At 40.2% G+C, this 22,245-nt stretch overlaps 1 protein-coding gene and 1 non-coding gene across 2 annotated transcripts in view; one reads left to right on the forward strand and one right to left on the reverse strand.

Annotated features, from left to right (window-relative positions):
- Positions 1–10,033, reverse strand: part of RNF145 (ring finger protein 145) — a 71,820-nt gene extending 61,787 nt beyond the window's left edge. The window contains exons 1-2 of the mRNA XM_023587398.2: positions 9,677–10,033; positions 1,995–2,206 (exon numbers count right to left, since the gene is read on the reverse strand). Coding sequence (XP_023443166.1) covers positions 1,995–2,178 — 184 coding nt within the window. The 5' untranslated portion in view covers positions 2,179–2,206; positions 9,677–10,033. The remainder of the gene's footprint in view (positions 1–1,994; positions 2,207–9,676) is intronic.
- On the forward strand, positions 2,498–2,604 carry LOC111762972 (U6 spliceosomal RNA). Its single transcript, XR_002795956.2, has one exon. It is a non-coding gene; the product is annotated as a U6 spliceosomal RNA (small nuclear RNA).
- Positions 10,034–22,245: the final 12,212 nt, after the last annotated feature.

The following is a 22,245-nucleotide window of genomic DNA, read 5'->3' on the forward strand; positions in this document are numbered from 1 at the left end:
TATTTGTTCCTATTGAAATTAGTTTTACAAAGTTATTTAGAGCAATGCCAGATGAAATAGAAGACAGAACCTACCCCTCATGTTTACCAAGGGTAATAATTAGTTCAAAAAATTATGGTATATCCTCATATGGATACTACACAGCTATAAAACAGAATAGGGGTAGGGTGCAGATGAAGCCTCAACACTTTATCAGAATCCTAAGACTTCCGAGAACACAAAGCCTGTATGTTAAAAAAAAATTGTACAAAGCTTTCTTTCATGCATATGTAAAAGTGTAGTTATAGCTTCATGATACATTAAGTTAAAACAACCAAACACCCAAGGTTCAAAATACTGTTTATTATCAATCATCTATATAAAAGGGAAAAATATATTTGTAATTGCTTATATATGCATAAAAATTGCTCTAGAATTATTTACAAGAAAATAATAACAGCAGTTACTTCTTGCTGGTAGAAGGGGGAACTTAGTGGATAGGGAACAGAGATGGGAGAGGTATTTACCACTATATACCTGTCCATATGCTTTTTGATTTTTGAACATAAATATATTACCTATTTTAAAGGTTAAGAATTTTAATAATGTATTTAAAGGTAAAACTTGATAAAGTAGAACATTATGTAACACTTTGACAGACGTTAGTTACTCCAATTAAAAAACTGTTCAAGCTGAAAATATCTATCCATATAATCACTGAGCTTATTCTACCATTTAAAATGGTTTGAGTTGAGTTCCCGAAGTTATAAGCTAAAGTATCAAGTTCAACTATACTAGAAATCACTCAATTTCTAAAATTAATATTTCTGGTTATTAGTTGTTGCTATTACCAACATTTCTATCTATTAGGAAGCACTATACAATAAGCACATTTTTAAAACCAGTGTGAGCTACTGTGCTGATTTAGCTAAAAATCTTAGCTAAGTACCCAACTGTTTTTCTACAACAGACTGGAGTTATTTTCCATAAACTGGCTAACACACAAAGCCCTTAATAAAGTCTGAGAATCATAGCATTTTACAACATAAAGGAACTTTCTCATTTCACAGATTTTCCCAAGGTAGAGATGTGTCTATCAAACCCAGGTATTCTACTTCTACTGCACTGTTTTTTCTAGTACTTCTTCCCACCATGGCTTACCTGGTACTCTTTCAGAGCTGTAAGGGGTTCTCAGGGCTAAGCTTGGAACCCAGAAAGTCCTTCTATAGATAAAAATAAATCTCACAGAGACAAGACAACTCTTCATTATTTTATAAGATTTACCTGCCGATGGACAATTCTAAATACAGAAAGGGGCTGAAGTAATATTTTCAAACTATTACTACCATAGTTAAGTTATGCAATATCCCTATTAAATAAAATACATTGTTACTGTCAATAGATATAAACTAAAAATTAACCTAAAAATTAAGGATCACAACTTGTATTCTAGATGAATGCTTCATGATTGCATTTCTTGACTTTAATTTCTTTAACTAGTTGTCATTACTCTTAACACTAACCTCAAAGCATCTTAATTATAGTCCCAGGACTATTTTTTAAAAGAAAAAATACAGTATCATTCTCCTCATACCATTAAACGAAAATGAAAGCTTTATCTTCAACTGGTATGAATGTTTAATCTGTCTCAACAATAAAAAATATGCATTTTAAAAAGCTTACTGCCTGAAATTCAACCAAAACCCAAAATAATGACAAATTAGAATGGCCAAATGCCTGGAAAAGTATTTCTCATTATTTACATTTCACCATATTAAAATCTAAAATGTTTTCTTCTGCCTTGCATTTTCATCCAGTAATAAATCAATACTCTCCTAATAATTCATATGCAATGGTGAGACAAGACTAAAACAAGGTTGATAAACATTCAGCAATGAATGTATCACTGTCATTTCAATGTGACTAAAGCTCATTTACCCAAATTCAAAAATAAAGTCATAAAATATATCAGAATGCTTGTTGTAAGGTTAGAAAATGTAATGTACACTACTTACCTACATAATGCATATTAAGAGCCAAATACTTATACTGAAAAAGAGGGTTATTATTGAGGCTACTTCTTTGGATCTGCTGGAAAAAGGAACTGACATCCCATCTGTACAGGACATCCAATAGCATGATGCTTGGCACCCTCAGGGCCACATTTAACACTGCCTCCAGTTTCTCCTTTGCAGCCATGTTTTGTTTTGTTTTTCTTGGAGCAGACCTAATATTCAAGAAATAGAAAACACAAATATAAGTCAACACAAATAGCTAATGGATTGTCACACTGTATAATAATGAATTTGGCCTCCAAAAAGAGATCTGTTCTTTGTCCTGATTCCTGGCGGTGGAGAACCTCAAAATCTTTAAATCTTTGGAATTTCCAGTGATAGGAGTGTTTTTTATTTTCAGCGGACCTTGAACTACCCTGATAGTTCATATACTAGCAAGATCAGCCAAATATGGACACTGGTAGTTTTAGGGAGAGCACAGACCACATCAGAATGACCAACCAGTGCTCGCTTCGGCAGCACATATACTAAAATTGGAACGATACAGAGAAGATTAGCATGGCCCCTGCGCAAGGATGACACGCAAATTCGTGAAGCCTTCCATATAGGGAAACGGACTTTGGCCCAGTGGTTAGGGCGTCCGTCTACCACATGGGAGGTCCGCGGTTCAAACCCCGGGCCTCCTGACCCGGTGGAGCTGGCCATGTGCAGCGCTGATGTGCGCAAGGAGTGCCGTGCCACACAAAGGTGTCCCCCGCGTGGGGGAGCCCCACACGCAAGGAGTGCGCCCGTGAGGAAAGCCGCCCAGCGTGAAAAGAAAGAGCAGCCTGCCCAGGAATGGCGCCGCCCACACTTCCCGTGCCGCTGACGACAACAGAAGCGGACAAAGAAACAAGACACAGCAAATAGACACCAAGAACAGACAACCAGGAGAGGGGGGGAAGTTAAATAAATAAATAAATCTTAAAAAAAAAAAAAAAGAATGACCAACCATGTGATTAGGGAGTTGGGGCTTTGATTCAGATCAGATGGATCCCCACCTCAGGGAGGGAAAAGTGACTGGAGATTGAGTTCACTATGTGGGCAATGATCCCATCAATAACGCCTAGGTATCCATATATTGATATCCATATCAATTGGATATAAAAGAAAACCCCATATCAACTGGATATAAAAGCCTACCTACTTGGAGAAGACACAGAAGTTTGCCTTTGAGAACCTCCCAGGTTTCACTCTATGCATTTCTTCTTTCGGCTTCTTATTTGTATCCTTTTATTATAGTAAAATCACAGCCATAAGTATAGCATTTTCAGTGAGTTCTGTGAGTCAGGGGATGGTAGAATTTGTAGCCAGTTGGTCAGATGTGCAGGTTGCCCTAAGGATCCCCCAACTAGAGGCTGGTATCAGAGTGAAGGCAGTCCCAGAGGATGGGTCTGGTCTAACTCCAGGTAGTCAGAAGTGAATTGTATGGAATTGAGTTAGTGATTGATGTTTCTGAACTTTATGTACAACAGGCAAATTAAATCATACTGTACAAGTTAGAGTGTATAAAACTTCTTAGGCACACCTACTGCTTTTAAATATTCTTGAAATAAGTTTTGTATTGTAATTTTCACATTGACAGGTTTGGGTCTACCCAGGCTTACAATTCTGACTGAATATTCTGGTCGTAAACCTTATTTTTAAAAAGCCCACTAACTCCAAATCTAGACACTTAGCAATAAAACACCCTTTAAGAATATTCTATTTGTAAGCATATTTATGACTGCATCATATACTTAAAAGTGGTTAAAATGGAAAATAAGTTACTACAATAAAATTTTTTTAAAACACATAAGTATTGGGAAGCGGATTTCGCACAACTGACAGAGCATCCACCTACCACATATGAGTTCCAGGGTTTAAACCCAGGGCCTCCTGACCCGTGTGGTGAGCTGGCCCATGCACTGTGCTGATGCGCACAAGGAGTGCGGTGCCACGTAGAATTAGCCCCCGCGTAGGGGAGTCCCACACGCAAGATGTGCATCCCGTAAGGAGAGCGGCCCCGCGCAAAAAAATCGCAGCCTGCCCAGGAGTGGCGCCACACACACAGAAAGCTGACGCAGCAAGATGATACAACAAAAAGACACAGATTCCCAGTGCTGCTGGCAAGAATGCAAGCAGGCAAAAGAAAAACACACAGTGAATGGACACAGAGAGCAGATAATGGGGCGGCGGGAAGGGGAGAAAACAAATAAAAATAAATCTTTAAAAATAATTGTTCAACACAATGAGTGAACCCTAATGTAAACTATGAACTTCAGTTAATATAAATATAAAATTGCTTCAATTACAACAAATGTATCACACTTGCAAAACGTTAATAATTTTTTTAAAAATGGAAAAATTATCTGTGACTACCCCTAATTTACTTGAAAAGAAATATTCACCCCTATAAAATTATTTGATTTAGGTATCTCTAAAAAATATGAGGGTAAATTTTTAGTATTTACCATATGAAAAAGCCTAAGTGGTTCAATAAAAATTTGATAACTACACATGAATTTGCAATATCTCATAGTCTGTTCTTCTCCTTGTTCACCTACAACGAAATTTCAAGCATGGAATTGACAATCCAGAACACTCAATACATCATGCAGATGTCAATTCTTTGCAATATTGTTTCCTTGAATCATTCATTAAACTTTTAACCAAGCCAGAGTCTGCCTTGAAAGTGGAAAAATAGTAAAATTCTTCAAATCCTTCCCTTGATATAGGCATGCTGCACATGGAAGAAGCCAGGTATTAAGTCTGTATTGTATGCCCTGCCTTTGCTTAGAGGTTAATAGGAGAAAAATAAAATAAAATGAAAAGCAGTTATCAGGTTCTCCTACTTAAAAGGACAATTCAATGCAATACTGCTTTATATGATAAATATAATTAATCCAAGAAATTACAAGAAAGGGAATAGGGCAAACAATAGTGGGTAAAGGACAATTTTAACAGTAAAGATAGTTCTGGACTGTTGGCTCCTGACAACATCCTTTTAAGAAAACTTGCTGAGAAAGCTAAACATTTCTAGCTTTGGCAGTATTTCAGACATTACAGTACAAATGAAAACATTTATTTCTGAAGAAAATAATAGTGACAGATTGCTATGCTATGGTTAAGTGTTTCTCAATCTTTCCATTTTACCCTCCAAGTTTCATAGCTTCCTTCATTAGACTGTTAAAAAGTTAAAGGCCCCTTGATCTGGTACACCATTAATAAAAGTTTTTCAATTATCATGTATCAGTCATTCCCATGACCCAAGTGTTATTATATGTATCTTAACCAATAATACAGAAATAAGCTTTTTATAAATAAACACTGTAATTCTGACTATTTCATATGTACAAAACAGATATTAATAATTTTTCCTACATAAAAAATAGAGAGAAAAAAGCATCCTAAAGGTGGTCAAAACACTGAAAAATAAAGTCTCTAATCAATATTTATTATAAATTATACCATTCAAGAACCTAAACTAAAAGCCTGGTTTTTGTTTTGTTTTGAGGTATTGGGGCTGGGGATTGAACCCAGGACCTCAAATGCAGGAAGCCTGTGCTCAACCAGTAAGCCACATCAGACTCTTCTGAGTTAGTTTTTTCCTTTGTTTGTTTTTGTTGTTTCTAGGACGCACCAGGAACCGAATCCAGGACCTCCCATGTGAGAAGCAGGCACTCAACCACTAGAGCAACATCCATGTCCAAAAGCCCATATTATTTAGGGAGGAAAAAAATCCTGTGCAGAAATACACCAAAATATTCACATTAACTTCCTCTCAATGGTGAGATTAGGTGTGATTTTTATTCCCTTCTTCTATCTTTCATATTTGCTAAACTCTCTAGAATATACAAGTATTATTTCATCATAGCGGGGGGGGGCCTTAAAAAATAAATTATCGGTAAAAAGCATTAACACACCTAAGCCATCTAAATGACTTAAGGAAATAGCATGAAATAACCTCTTATGTTGATAGTCAAACTGATAACACACTTTTAGAGGAGTTTCTTTCAAAATACTTTTCTCACAACCTACCATCACATGCGAAAATTACCATATGTAGAGATAATAAAGGCATTTACAACATTTGTAGATATCTGCTTTGTACTATAGTGGAAAAGTAAATATTTTTCCATATTCTAGAATCCCAACAGAAATCACTTCTGTTTTTCTAAGTAACAAAAATAAAGTGCGATTACTGAGTTAATACTTAGATCCATATTTACTGTACCTGACTTGAAGAGACTTCTTCTGCTTTTAATGTTTTGTTTTTTAAAAATGTACTTACTTTCACCACTTACTGCAGTTCTTAAAGTTGTAAAAATAAATAAATAAACTAAAGGAATAAACAATCCTACATTAAAAATCAAGATCTAAAGTGCTAGAGAATTTTTAGGGTGAAGATCATATCTCTATTACAAAAGAAGTCCATTAACAGAATGGCACATGTTGCCTCTTAATTACTATCATTCCTCTTGTCTCATATATATAAGAAGAATAAAAAGAAAATCTTGAGTTTTTAAACCTGTGGACACAGAAAAATATCCAAGGAGACAGAATCTGTAAATCTATTGCATAGTAAACTGAAGACTCAAATGGCTGAATTTTAAAAGTCCATGCATAAAATGTAATATGTCCATTTAATAATAAATCCATTGCTCACTAAACCTGTCATCTATTTAGTGATATATTAGCAAGTGACTGACAAGCTGGCCACATACAAAGGCATTGAAGAAGCAAATTTAATCCACAGAAAATCAAATCTAACAAGTTATCCACAAAAGCTGTAAAAGGAAGAGGGGGGAAAAACTTTTTTTTTTTCAAAGTCTTATAGTTTTGAACCTTTCTAAAGCAAAAGCAGCACATGATATGGTAGGATCACAAATAAATAACAGACAACACCCTAGCACCACACACTAAACCAATACATGAAATCACTCATACCTCCTGCCAAATCACTAGATTAGCCTGAAGTATAAATGGAGCCTTCTTTACTTAGGTAACGATTATTATGCCTTTATGATGTCTGGTTGCAGCCTAATTTCTTTTTCCTAGATTTTCTGTTGAACAGAGCTAACGAGCATATTCTAAAGTCAGAAAGAGCTCAAAATTCTCTTAAAACTAAACAAGCCTAGAAATAAGCAGAAGAGCTGAAGAAAATTTAAAAGACCTCGACATAACAAAACTCAAATAAACGAATTACCCCTAATTCTATTAATGTTATATACTTTCTAACCTTCCATTCAAGACTTTAAAATATTTCCTTAGAGTGTGAAAATGGGGAAGTAATATCTCCAGCACAACATCTCTGCAAGAAACACGAACTAATGTGACCAAACTAAAAGACATTTTCACATAGTAATACAGATTTTAAAAGACATTTCTTTCCAAAAACTGCAAGAAATGTTCTACAAATGCTAATCAAGGACAGAACCGCAATAATTTCATTAAATGACTTTTCCAAGCTAGGAAATAGCAATTACTCCTTACATAGTGATGTCATATACAAGTATAATGTTGTACAGTTCACCATTCTTGTTTGTAGCTTAGAAAACACAGGAGGCCTCAATTCTAGGTTTCCTAGTAAACAGGATTCTGGCATAGTATTATAAAGAAATCAAACGAATCATCCTGAACAATAAGAAAAATGTAAATTTTTAAAGTCATAGTTGGTTTCTGTTGAAGAACTAAGATAAATAAGAAATCGAAATGGAAAGAGATAAACTCCCTTTTAAACAGGTAAAACAAAAATAAGAATGCCAAATAATCCATTTAAAAATTATTCAGAGGAATGGAGGTAGCTCAAGTGGTTGAGTGCCTGCTTCCCACGTATGAGGTCACAAGTTCATTCCCCCTTACCTTAAAATTAAAAAAAAAATAAAAAGCAAACAAAAAAAACAACTCTTTGAGGAGCAGATGTAGCTCGGTGGTTGAGTGTCTGCTTCCCATGTACGAGGTCCCTTTACCTCCTTAAAAAATTATTCAGTACAAAATTTGGATAATTTTTAGCGCTGTAAGTTTCTATACCGTTTTTCCCCTTACTAAAACAAATCAAAATCCTCATTCATTCAACATTCATCTCCTTTTCCTTGTCCCAAGCACTTTAAAAAAAATTTTTTATCAGTTAAAACAAATCTTGAGAGACCAATTTTCTGGCTTTCCATCTTGTTAAGATGGCAAACCCTGAAAACGTACAAGGACAAAACTAGAGCCTAAAATCGTTAAGTAAACTCACCCCAAAACCGAAGACACCCAGGAGAAAGCACCTCTTACATAAGCATTGGCACTTGTTTTAAATATAGCTGGTCCTCTCCACTCCCACTCGTTGCTAGCTAACTTTCTGTGTACCTGATTTCCACATAAACTAATAGAAATTCTCTGGTTTCTCTCAATATACGGGCCATCTTTCAACTTAAGGAGCCAGACAAAAGAATAAAAATAAAAACAGTGCTATCTCTGCCATTGGGCGCTCAGCCTGGGTCACGACTGCAGCACAGACAGCTCATCCTTTTGGGCATGATTCAAGATTCAAGCTAACTGTACAGTCGCACTTTAAAAAATTAAAAAACACAAGAGTCCTCCTCGTCTTTCCTTTCTGACTAGTTTCCTGTTTACTGCACACTGCGATGCAAAGCCATCCATTAATCTTTGATGCCGTCTCACAGCAAAGCCCCCTTTCTCTCCCCCCACGCCTGCCAATCTCAGAAGCTTTTGAACTATAGTAACCCCAACCCAGCTCGCTGCAAAGCAGGCAGCACAGCAACAGCGGCCGCCGCGGTAATCCGCGGCGATCCGGAACTGCGTTCAGCAACAACTCTGCCAGGAGAGAGGCCCGGGAGCTCCCCTCCAGTTTTGCTAAAGGTGCTGGCCACACACCAAAGGCCTTCCAAAGACAGACGCGGGCGAATTTCGTCAACCCCGTGTAGAAAGGGAACGCATTCCTGAAGAGAGCAGGGGTCTTGGGATCCTTGGGTGGGAAAAGCAGAACTGGAGGAGGACAGGAGGTGGCCAACGGGGAAGGAAAGGTGGGACAAAAAGGAAGGGACTGGTAGAAAGAAGGGGATACAGGGTAATTGGTTCTCATTTTGAAGGAAGCTTGTCAAGCTACTCCGCACCCCCAAAATCCCTCAAACCGCACGAAGGGGGCAGGCTGAGAGCGGGGGCTGCGTAGACTAAAAGAGGGTAAGGCAAAGTTGGGTATGGCAAGTGGAGGAGAGGAGTTCGGAAAAAGGCAGCTCAAAAAGGGGTTTATAAAAGGCCTTGGAATGGGATGCTGGGGGAGGGGGGGCCGCGATGGGGGAGAGCCCCCGACTAAGGGCATCCGAGGAATGCGGGGAGTGGTAAGAGATTTACAGGACCTAGGGAGAGGGGAGGGACCGAGAGTGGAGAGGTGGCGAACCAGGCCTCAGCGCTAGGGAAAAGGGGCCCTGAGCCTGGCAGGGAGGGCGTGCGGCGGGTGAAGAGGGGAGGTGGACTCCGCGAAGGCTGAGAAAGAGGAGGGAGAAGGACGGAGGGGAGGGGGCGAGCGGGAGAAGAGGAAGGAGCCGAGAAGGGATGGGGGAGGGGAGGGTATTGGGGATGGAGGATGCGGGAAGCTGCCGGAGTAGAGCGGCGACTGGAAGGGGCCGGTCCGGCGGCGGGGTGGGAGGCACGGTCACCTTGGGCTGTGGCCTCGCTCCCTGCGTGGCGGCGCTGCCAGCAGGCGGGCGAGCTCCTCCACTCCCCGGCTCTCTCGCCCGCCCTCCCGTTCTCTTCGGGCGGCGGCGGGGTACGGAAGGCGCGGCTCACAGCGGCGGCTCCTCCGCGCCGGGCCTTGGTTGCTGCGTCGTGGGAGGCGGTGGCAGCGGCGGCGGCAGCGGACCAGCCCGTGGGGTCACCATCTTCCGCGGCGGCGGACGCTCGCGGACCGAGCCCCTCAGCAGCCGGCAGCGGCAGCGAGAGCAGCAGCCATGGCTTCCTACGCTCGCTCCCCCCGCCCCAGACGCCCTGCGGCGGCCGCGGCCCGACTCCCGCGCTCTGCGCCTGCGCGCGCCGCCGCCGGCCGCGGGTACCTCCCCCGCCCGCGCGCTCACTCACAATTGCGCCTGCGGGGTGGTTCTCGCGCAGTCTCTGGTAACGTGGATCCGACAGACGCGCTTCCTTCGCCCTACGCAGCCCGGCTCGGGAGGCTACGGAGACGCGCGCCACGCCGCCACATGCACGCGCACTCTGACACGCGCCATTCTGACACACGTGCTTTCTCACACTCCCCAGGAACCCCAAGCCGTACGCGCTCACACCTACACTCGCCTGCGGGGACCACGTGGAGGAACTTGAGGGGCTGATCCTTTCCCTGTGCTATTACAGAAGAAATGATGCGAGAATTTTTTAATCTCACTGGCTAGACCACACTGTGAACTCCATGGCGTCAGGAGCCACGTCTGTGGTGGCTTAACAGTGCCTACCACAGAGTAGGCGCTCAATAAACCTTTGTGTAAGTGAAAGAGTAACCTAACTAATTGGTACTGTTCACCGAATAGCTTTTAAATTTCCGATACCTAGATTTGGTTCAAAGAATTTTGCTGTAGTAGGAAATTAAATAAATTAAGGTGTGAGCCCAATTGTTTATGGTCTTAGCATTCTCTTTTTATCTAGAGTTAAAAACAAATTGGTGTATGATGCTTTTGCCCGTGGCCGGCGCCATCTCCCTAAGGTCAGGGAAATCCATCTGTTCTGTCCCATCAAGTTGATGCGCACTCCTACCTTAATTTAAATGTCATGGATGTTGCTGTTTGTTACTTTGGTTGGACTACCTATTCCGCGTTTTTCTACTGTCCTGCCTCACTATGGTCCTCCACAAACCCCCTTAGTTGCTTTCTCTTTTTGCTTAGTCCCTGGAGTCCGTCGATACCGAAAACCACTCTGACCTTTGAATTTGGCAGGGACTATATACATATTCAGTGGAGGGTAAAAGGCTGCGACGAATCTGTGTCCTTCGGAAATTGCGAAGTCCCCTCCCCGTTCTGCATGTACAAGAGAAATTAAAGTGCTGCAATCCAGATTGCTGTGTTTGGGACCATCCTTGGAAATTCGAGTTTCTGGCCTCTGCTCTTTAAGGGGTAAACTTCGAATTCTGAGTAACCTTTGTAGCTTGCTAAAACTGTAAGTGTAAACTCTACATTTAGAAAATCTAAGCCCAGGAGGCGTCGCTCAGATTTACTTTTCCACTAGTGTGTTCAATAGCTCTGTAGAAATCAAGTTTTAAAAATTCCGGAAATGGTGTTCATAACGCTATATAGCCACCTTTCCTCCCGGTGCCTTAGACCACTTTAGAATAATCATTAACGCTGCCACATCCCAAGAAGGCAGTTTTATGATTCTCTTTATATAACCTGATTAAGAAATTACAAAGGTCACATGACTAATGACTGGACTAGGAAGATGCCCAAGATAGCAAGGACCTATCCATTGGTTGCCTCTGTTTCAACAATTTTACTGACTCAGTCAAAGAAAACAAAGGCCAGAAACAGATTACAAAGACACCACAATCTGTATGTAACACTAAATTCTAATTGGATTTATTTATTCTTCTCCAGTGATTTGCAGAATCTTGAAAACACTGTTACTATTGCTACCAGATATGTCTGTGTGTTTAACGAATGAGAGGCCTACCTCAACTCTAACCCTTTTCCTTTTAAAGGAAAAAAAAAAAGTGACTTCAAAACCCTACTACTCTCTCCGTCAGTACTCTGGACTTGTAAAAGCAGGGGAAAAAGTCATGTTTTTTTCACCTTTGAACTTTACAGCAGCTGCCTTTATTACAAATGCTGAAGTTCAAAACAGGTAAAGAAAATTATTCTGGTAACGAAAGGGTTACTACTGCTAGGTTGCTGCTAATCCAGTTCCTGCCAGAAGCAGGTTACCAAATCACACTTAAATAGAAAAGCAAAGGAAAAAAGAATGGAGGCAGGCTTTCACCAGGGCCACTCGAAACAGAGAAAGCAATCACAGTGTAAATGGCCCAAGCCCACCTTCCCTTCTTACCTAAATTAGGAAAAGCAGGAGCAAAAACTTACTGTACCTGGAAGAAGGTCGGGGAAATGTCCCAAAGCCACAGGTTGGCCATAAAAAGAATTAGCCTAGGGTGTTAGAAGGAAAGTAGTACTTAAAACTGCAGAGGGGCACACCATTCAAGAGTCTAAAAGATTATCTTCCTACTCCCTAAAGGTGTCTGAAGTCAGTACAAAGTTTAAAAGAGTACATATTTGTTACAATTTCACCATTCCAAAAGGCTAGACAAGCCCATTATAAAACTGAATATTGCTAATAATCCCATAGAAATATATCTTCAATGCAAATCATTCTGCAGATAATCGATGGCCTTCAGTTCTTTACTCTTTATGCAGTGCCTTCTAGATCCAGAGATAAGATCTCATATTACAGAGTTCAAATAATGGGACCAAAATTTTCAGAGAAGTTGGATAGACAGCATTGGGATTTTCGGGAAAAAGAAAATGTTGATGCGTACGTTCATTCACTCACTTTATTTATTCTTTATATTTTCTGGGCACTTTGTCTATCCAATTCAAAAATAGCTTTCTTGTATTTTGCAAAGAAAGACTCAATCACATATAGAAACATGCAACCTGGTACTACCTAAGGTTTTATTCAAAAGCCCATTCTACAAGAAAAACTATAGTTTTGTTAGGCAAAAATGGTGCAGTAGAGGGATATATATATATATATATATATATATATATATGAATATGAATGCCATCATATATAGAGACAGATCAGCTTTATGGCGATGAAATTCACCTATCATAATTTTCTTGGATAATTGGAAAAACAATACCATTTATATTGTTTTAACCAAAATAAATTTAACTCTTTCCACTTCATGTGTTTTACCTCCAACCAATATCTGGCAAAATAGGTGGGGAAAGCATGGAAACAAGTCAGCTTTTGGTTTGGTGTTGATTTTTCAGATTTCCCCTCAAATATTTTTTATTTCTCCAACTTTTTATTTCAAAGAATTTCATACGTACAGAATTTTAAAAATCATTAAAATAATCACCCATATATTCATCACCTACATTCAACAATTGTTAATGTTTTGTATATTTGCTTTATCTTACGTGTGCATGGGTCTTTTGCTAAGCAATTTGAAAGTTGTAAATAACAGCACACTATATCCCTAAATACCCTAGTCTGCCTCTTCTAAAAAGAAAAACATTCTCCAACTTGCCACAATACCATGATCGCATCTAAGAAAATGAATTATAACTCCCTAAGTCATCTACTCTCCACTCAATGTTAAAATGTACCCCCATTTTCCTCAAATATATATATTTTTAAGATTTTTTAAAAATTTATGTCTCGCCCCTTCTCCCCCCCTCCGCCCCCCAGTTGTCTGCTCTCTGTGTCCATTCACTGTGTGTTCTGCTGTGACAGTGTCTATCCTTATCAGCAGCACCAGGAATCTATGTTTCTTTTTGTTGTGTCATCTTGTTGTGTCAGCTCTCCATGTGTGCGGCACCATTCCTGGGCAGACTGAACTTTCTTTCGCGCTGGGTGGCTCTCCTTACGGGGCACACTCCTGGCGTGTGGGGTTCCCCTACGTGGGCAGGGCACTCCTTGCGAACATCAGCACTGCACATGGGTCAGCTCCACACAGGTCAAGGAGGCCCGGGGTTTGAACTGCGGACCTCCCATGTGGTAGGCTGATGCCCTCTCCATTGGGCCAAGTCTGCTTCCCTCAAATATCTTTTATAGAGACCCAGGTTATATTGTTGTTTTTCCGTTTAAGATTAAAACAAGTTTCACTCATTGCCATGGCCGTAATGTCTCAAAACCAGCCTTTCTTTTAATCATTATTGGCATCTCTGACTGTTTTGAATCTTTAGCATCAGCAGAAAAACTGTTGTTTTCAGATTTAAACTCAGCTCATGTACCTATCTTTGCCAGCTTTCTTGGGTTCTGATTAAGCCTATGGTAGGCAGTAGTACAAAATTATGTGTTACCTTTCAAGCATGACAACATTTAAATACAATTCTTTGGTTGTCATGGACATTTGTAAATTGCCTCCACAATGTCTATTATTCTCCTTTTCATCTTCCTCAATTGCCCTGAATTTTTCAGCCATGTGGTTTAGGTAGCACTGTCAATTGATGAGCCATTGTATTATCTCTCAGGCCTAATGATCAGTCCAGGGAAGGACTCAACAAGTTAGGCCAATCAGGGCGAGAGTCAAAGTCAGGGCTTCTTATTGACCTATTGAGAGAGGAAACTTTCTCTTTCCTGTTATATTTAAGAAAGAAAGCCTCTAATCCTAGAAACTACTTACTGGCAGCCATCTTGACCCAAAAGAAAAGAGCCAACTTGCAAATCAGCCAACACAAGGAAAAGAAATGACTTAAAAAAAGAAATCAAGACCTGATCACAGTGTGTTGAAGCCTCATTTGAAGCCAGCACAGCTACTCCCCTACTCTTTAATCACATTAGCCAATAAATTACCTCTTTCATTTAAGCCAATTTGGGTTGCAGTTACTGCAAGCATTGTACACCCTAATGAACTACTATAAAACACAATCATTTATGCACTCTTCAGAAGTAGAACCTTGCCAACAACCCAGAAGACCCCCGTGCCCCTTTCCATCTACAAGTATCTCACATTCCCCCAAAGGTAACCACTTCCCTGACTTATGTAGTCACTTTCTTGGTTTACTTTAAGGTTTGATCACCTAAGTATAAATCCCTAAAAGCCATAGTTTAGTTTTACCAGTTTTTGGATTTTATATAAACAGAATCATACAGTATGTGTTCTTTTGTGAACTGTTTTTTCCTGCACATTATTTGTGAGATCCAGTCATGTTCTTATGCAAAGCTGCAGTTTATTTATCGTCATAACATAGTATAGTATGCCACTGTACAGGTATACAACAATTCATTTTTTCATTCTACTGTTTATGAACATTTGGGTTCATAAACACTGAAAGTCTAGTTTGGGGCTGTTATGAATCATGCTGCTGTCAACATTCCTGGATTTGTCTCATCATGCCCATGCACACACATTTCTCTCAAGGAAAACTACTGGACCACAGGATCTGTGCCTTTTCAACTTTCTTATGTAACTCCACACTGTGTTCCAAGGTGTTAGTAAGAGTATACACTCCCAGCACCAATGTGTGAGAGTTCCTGTTGCTCCACATCCTGGACTACAATTAATATTGTCAGACCTTTTATTTTAGGCCTTCTAGTGTGATTTTAACTTACATTTCCCTAATTACTAATAGAGTTGAGCACATTTTCATGTGTTTATTAGCCTTTTGTATTTCCTCTTTTGTGAATTGCCCAAGTCTCTTACCCAATTTGCTACTGGGTCTTTTGCTTTTGCTTTGTGATTCTTTATATATCCTGGACATAAGCCCCTTGTCAATTATATGTACCACAAAATCTTCCCCTGTACTGTTACTCAGCTTTTTAATCTCTAAACGGTGTTGTTGTTTTTTTGATAAACACAAATTCTTAACTTAAATAATTTTTCTTTTATGTTTGGTGCCTTTCTCAAGCCCATTTCCCCTTGCTCTGTAGTACCATGTCTGTAATAAGTCAAGTGTGTGCATATCTGAGTGGATCTGTTTCTAAATTCCCTATTGATTTCCATTGGTTTACGTGTCTACCCTTGTGCTGATAACAACTGTCTTATTACTAGCTAGCTAAATAAGTCTTGATCATATCTAATAGAGCAAGTCCTCCACTTTGGCTGTCTTTGTATGTTTTTTTCTTTAAGAGTAACTTAGCCCTTTGCATTTCCTTGTCAATAGTGGAATCACCTTGTCAAGTTCCACCAAAAAAAAAAGCCTATTGAGATTTTTAGTTTTTCACATTGAGGTCTTGCACATCTTATATTACATTAAATCCTAGATATTTGATACTATTTTAAATGGTAATTGAAATTTTATATTAAGCTCTAGGAATTATAATAACAGTAAATCTCAAGAGTCCCTGTCCCCAAGAACTTCCAGTTTCTTGGGGTGAAGGACAGACATAAATGGTTTTAATACAAAGTGGTGTGGGTTGGTTATGGGATGGGTGGGCAAATGTTACCATGGAAATACAAACGGGGGAAGTTAACTCATTACTTAGGGTGAATGAGGGGAGACTTTCTGAGTGTTAAAGGATCGATAGGAATAGTCTACTAGGTAAATAGTGAGGCAAAAGAAATAAGAATGAACAAAGACAAATTTCAGGAAGTTAACGGGACACTTCCTATGAGGTGCACTTGATATAGATATCAGCATGGGTATGAGGCAAACACCCCCATGACAGAAGTTACAAAGGGAATGTGGGTAAACTAGTTCCAAGACTCTAGGACCCCTTTAGACAAGTCAAGGTTATCAAATAGTATAGAATGAACAGAAATAGGATTTGTGAAGAGGCCGCCTGCAGAATAGAAGTGACTGCCTTGGGAAGGTTCATCACTGATACAGTTTCTCAGAGTAAGCAAGAACTGCATCAGTGTTTCCAATATTGGAGTGACTGGCCCCAGTTGTCTGGGGTTTTGTATAATAGGACTAAATAGAAAGGCAGAGGGACCTGGAAGTAAGAAGCTGGAGGTAAAAACCTGACTCCTGGGGATGGCAGAAGTCACATCACCTAGAAAAGAAATGCATCCACCCAGGTCATAGATAGCAGAATTAAGAATCTTCAAGCAACCTATGGAAGGCCACCAACTTCCTCCACAATCATTCAGTTATGTCATATAGTTTCCACCAACTGATATCAGTAGCAAAAGGGTGCTAATTTTTACAGAATCTACAAAATCTTTTCTAACCAATATAAAACCAGTCTCTGCTCTGCAAGTCAGGGCACCCTTCTATATCGCTTCATGTAGTTATTTCCTAGAGGGATCAGAGAATCAATTTCATCATTTTCTGTTGTATATCCTTACATCCTGTTAAAAGTTTATTTATTTATTTATGTATCCACCCTCCCCAGTTGTTGGTGCTCACTGTCTGCACTCTGTGTCTGTTCATTGTATGCTCTGTGTCTGCTTGTCTTCTTTTTTTTAGGAGGCCCCAGGAACAGAACCTGGCCCCTCCCATGTGGGAGGGAGGTGCCCAATCTCTTGAGCCACTTCCAGTCCCTGCTTGTTGTGTCTCTCATGTTTCCTCGTTGTGTCTCCTCATTGCATCACCTTGATGCATCAGATCGCTGTGCCAACTTATCACGATAGCTCATTGTCTTCCTTGTCTTCTTTAGGAGGCACTGGGAAAAGAACCCAGGACCTCCCATGTGGTAGGTGGACACCCAACTGCTTGAGCATCCTTTTTAATAAACTGCTATTTTTACAAAAATTTTAGAGAGTGATACAGAGAGGATTATGAGAAGATGGCAGAGTAAGAAGCTCCAGGACATACTCCTTCCACCAGAGCAACAATTGAACAGGCAGGAAGTGACTGAAACAACTATTTTGAAACTCCAGAGGCCAGAAGAACACTGTACAGCATCCAGAGAAGAACAGGATGGAATAGCTAATAAATCACAGTAAAGAACAGCAAATTGCTCTTGCCTCACAGTGGCTACTGACACCCATCCCCCACTCACACAGCATGCCACCATGGGGTCCAGCTCCTGGTTAGCTCACTGGTGACAAAAAGGGACATAAAAATCCTCTTCCCCAATACCAGGAACATGATCAGCTGATCACTGATCACAATTTTTGATTAGTGACTTCAAATTGCTTTGGACCAGCTCTGAGGACAGTCATTATTTTCACCTGCACTGGACAAAGGGCAGGGCAGAGGAGATTTAAAGATGCCGTGCTTCCTCATGCTGTGAGGGGTTTGTAATTGAAGGGCTGCATTTACTGGGCAGGCCAGGAGGGCTCAGCCTTGGAGAGCCATGAGGGAAGCTTCTGAACCCTTTCTGATCCCTTCCCCAGGGCACATTGGAGCTGATCAGTGCCCCTTTCGCGGGACCCTGGTCCTGTTTAGTCTGGGAAAGACTGGTTTGGGAAAATCCTCTCTGGTGTGCTTCTCTTCCCAGAATTTGTCCTCCAGGCCAAAGCAGCTTAAAACAAGGAAAGGAGTGTAAAAAACTACAGAAGCAGACAATCCGGGGCAAAGGCTTGCCAGCTTCAAACACCTTGGAGAGGGCAGCCTGTCTCCTAGGAAACACAAGGTCCAACTAAACTCCTGTAAACAGGCGAACTTCAAAACACCTAAAAAGCAAAAGCTCAGGTCAAGACACAGGCCCAGAAACACAGGGAAAACCTTACCCATTACACTTGCCTTGGGCAGACCTTCCTGATAAGAGAGCTGACATTCAAGAAAATCTCTGTGTTATTACCAGCTGGTTACAAAATCAAGAAACAGACATCTCAGGGAATAAATCCCAGAGTTAGCATTTTCTAGTAGTTATGGTCCTGGCTTTTATATTTTAGGTCTTTGATCCATTTTGAGTCGATTCTTGTATAAGGAGTGAGATAGGGGCCCTCTTTCATTCTTTTGGTTACGGAAATCCAGTTCTCCTAGCACCGTTTGTTGAAGAGACTTTTCTGACCTATTAAAATGGCTTTAGTAGTTTTGTCAAAAACCATAGAGGTGTGGGTTTATTTCTGGACTCTCAGTTCTATTTCACTGATCAATGTGTCTATCTTTTATGCCAATACCATGCTGTTTTGACCACGATGACTTTGTGATATGTTTCAAAGTCAGGCAGTGAAATTTCTCCCACATAACTCTTCTTTTTTAGAGTGCTTTTGGCTATTTGGGTGCACTTTCCTTTCTATTTCAGCTATTGTGTCTTCTGTATCCCTTATTCTTCCATCATTTCAAATCTGCTGTTGCATGCCTCTAATGTGTTTTTGATCTCACCTATTGTGTCCTTCATTTCCATGAGCTGTTACTTTTCCATTCAGGTTTTCAAATTCTTTTTTGCACTCATTCAGTGTCTTCTTGATGTCCTATATCTCTTTAGCCATATTGTCTTTCAACTCATTAATGTGATTTTAGAAATTTGTGGGTATCTGGTTGATTAGTTGTCTCAAATCCTATGTCTCTTCTGGGGTTTTGATACATTCCCTTACTTGAGCGATTTCTTCCACTTTTTTAGTATGGCTTATAATTTTTTGCTGATATCTAGCCATCTGATTAGGATGGTGAGATTACTCAGATGCTCAATTTCTCTCCCTTATATAGGGATTTAGTGTCAGGAGTCTCTGTGTTACTGCTATTCTTTGATCCTTGGTTCATCCTGTTCTGGGTCTTTAGGAATTTCCCTGTCAGTTACTCATATCCATGCCCTGGACCCAGTAATGGGTTTCAGACCTGCTTCCCAGGGCCTTGGGGCAAGAGTCTGTAAAGGCCAGAAAAAGCCTCTCTAACTTATTTACTTTTTTTTTTAAGATTTATTTATTTACCCCCCCCCCTTCTGCTTGCTTGTTGTCTGCTCTCTGTGTCCATTTGCTGTGTCCATGTTCTTCTGTGTCTGCTTGTCTCCCTTTGTTGCGTCATCTTGCTCTGCCAGCTCTCTGCAGGTGTGGGCCACCAGCTCTCCGTGGGTGCAGGCCAGCTTGCCTTCTCAAGGAGGCCCTGGGACGTGACCCAGGGCCTCCCATATGGTAGACAGGGGCCTGATCAGTTAAGCCACATCCACTTCCCTAGCTTATTTACTTTTAATTTCCTCACATGCACTTTTCCTTGGTCTGCCAGCTGATGACACTCTCTGGCAGGCCTCTCAGTTCAAAGGCTGGTTGTAGTGTGTTTCGTGCAAACCTAATCAGTGTGGTAGAGGATCCTGCCTAGAGGCTTAGAGCCTCATAATTTAAAGTTTCTCAGAGGCAGTTCTCCAACCTTTGCTGGCAGCTCCCTCCCTTTTCCCAGGTAGGACAACCAGTTCTGGTCAGTAAAAAGGGAGATTGAGAGGGTCAGATCTCTTTAATCCCTTGCAGGCTCCCAAGGTAAACAATGGCATGCCTCCCTCCCCCCACCTCACATGGAAGGGCTCATGGGACAGCAGACCAAATTTGTGGGTAAAAAGATGAGTCAGCCTTAGGCTGTGTCCCTTTCTCTCCCCTTTTCTGGGGAGGTAGTTCCCTATGGCCCCCTTAGTCTGTCTATGCCAGCCCCAAGGCCTAAGAATTCAAAAGTGTCTACAGGGTGGGGTAGGATGCCCGCAGTTGCAGCTGTGGTTTTTAACTCACAGTTTTGCTGTCGTTATTATTTTCCTTTGTCCCTCTCCCTACTGGGTGGTGTCCAGTCTTCCCCTGGTGTCTTAAACCCTAGAAGATTTTTTTCCAGGCTGTTTCTGCCTATCCTCTAGTGATTTTTCTGGGAGAGAAGAGAGTCCTGTGTCTTTCCAGTCCACCATCTTTCCAGAAGTTCTGGAGTTAACATTTTAAAATATTAAAATGTACAGTATACAACAAAAGAGTGTAGACAAACAAAGAGACAGGAAATGGTGGTCCAACCAATGGAAGAAGATAACAATCCATAAAACACTAAAGAAGAACGTAATATGGACATACTGAAGAAACCCTTTTTAAAAATTATATTAAAAGTGCCCAAGGAGATGAAGGGAAATATAGAGAAAGAACAAAAGGATATCAGGAAAGCAATGAATGAGCAATATAAAAATCTTAGTAAAGATATGAAAATTTTAAAAAGGAACCAAACAGAACTACTGGAGATGAAGATTACAAAAACTGAAATGAAAAATTCCAAGGAGGATATCAAGAGGAGATTGGAGCTGGCAGAAGAATTAGTGATCTCAAAAACAAGACACTTGAAATGAGTTGCACTGAGAAGCAGAAAGAAAAAAGAAAGTATTACCAAATACCAACTAGTGATGCATTTATAACAAGACCTTGATAAAAAGGGAGAAAAATTAAGTACAAAAGAGTTTTATAGCTAAGAGCTTTCAAAATGAGTCAGGAGGTCACTCCAGAAGATACGTTTATACACGTCTCACATGCATCTCACTAACTGCCACAGTAGACAAACCCTCTACTGTTCTTGAGGGTTATAGAGACATCTAGACACTATAGGCAGAGCATACAACCCCATGAAATCAGCACTCTGTTCATGTGCCTTTCCTTGGACTATACAATAACCTGTAATATTTCCCCACTGCAACAAAGTTAGTCTCATTTACAATTTCCCTACACTTGATTCTTCTAACCCTTTTATTTGAATCTATAATTAGCACTATACCCATTAAATATAGATCACAAGACTTAAATCTTTCGTCTGTTCATATGAAACTCTCAGCAGAGTTACAGCCAACACCTATTCTCCATTTCATCAGACTTGCCCAGGACAACTAACAAAATGATGATGATGGAAAACTCCCATCCCCAAAACCAAGAGTATCTACAATTGCAAGCAAGACAGCTTCGTTCAACTGCCTTATAAGACCTAAACCCCCTCTCAGTCTGAAACAGAGTGGGCATCACCATCCCAAAATCTCAAGATTGAGGAATGAACAAACATAAGGGGGGAATGCATCCATGGACCAAAATAGACGTATTGTAGTAATGGAAGAACTTGTAACTTTGATATAAAGATAGTGCTTACCAGAGATTCTGAGGGGAGGGGGAGGGAAGAATAGGTAGAACATGGGGCATTTTTAGGACATTGGAATTGCTTAGTATGATATTGCAATGATGGATACAAGTCATTATACATTTTGTCAAAACCTATAAAATTGTACAATGCAAAGTAGAAACTATAATGTAAACTATAGACCATGGTTAGTAGCAATGCTTCAATATGTGTTCATCAATTGTAACAAATATACCACACTAATGTAAGACGTTATTAACAGGGGAAAATGTGAGAGCAGGTGTAGGGTATATGGAAATCCCCTATATTTTTTATGTAACTTTTCTTTAATCTAAAACTTCTTTAAAAATAAAGTTTTTTAAAAAATGAAATATGCATTATGGGAGTCACAGGAGAAGAAAAAAAGGAGCAGAAGGAATATTCAAAGAAATAATGACAGAGAACTTCCCAAACTTAGCAAAAGATGTGAAAATGCATGTCCAAGAAGACCAGAGAACACCAAACAGGATAAACATGAATAAAAATACACCTGACATATATTGATCACACTATCAAATGTAAGGGACAAGGAGAGAGTACTGAAAACTGCAAGAGAAAATCAACATGTATGTACAAGGGAGTCCCAACTAGATTGAGTGCTGATTTTCCATCTGAGACCATGCAGACAAAAAGGTAGTGGG

Source organism: Dasypus novemcinctus, chromosome 2 (genome assembly GCF_030445035.2).
Source record: "Dasypus novemcinctus isolate mDasNov1 chromosome 2, mDasNov1.1.hap2, whole genome shotgun sequence".
NCBI lineage: Eukaryota > Metazoa > Chordata > Mammalia > Cingulata > Dasypodidae > Dasypus > Dasypus novemcinctus.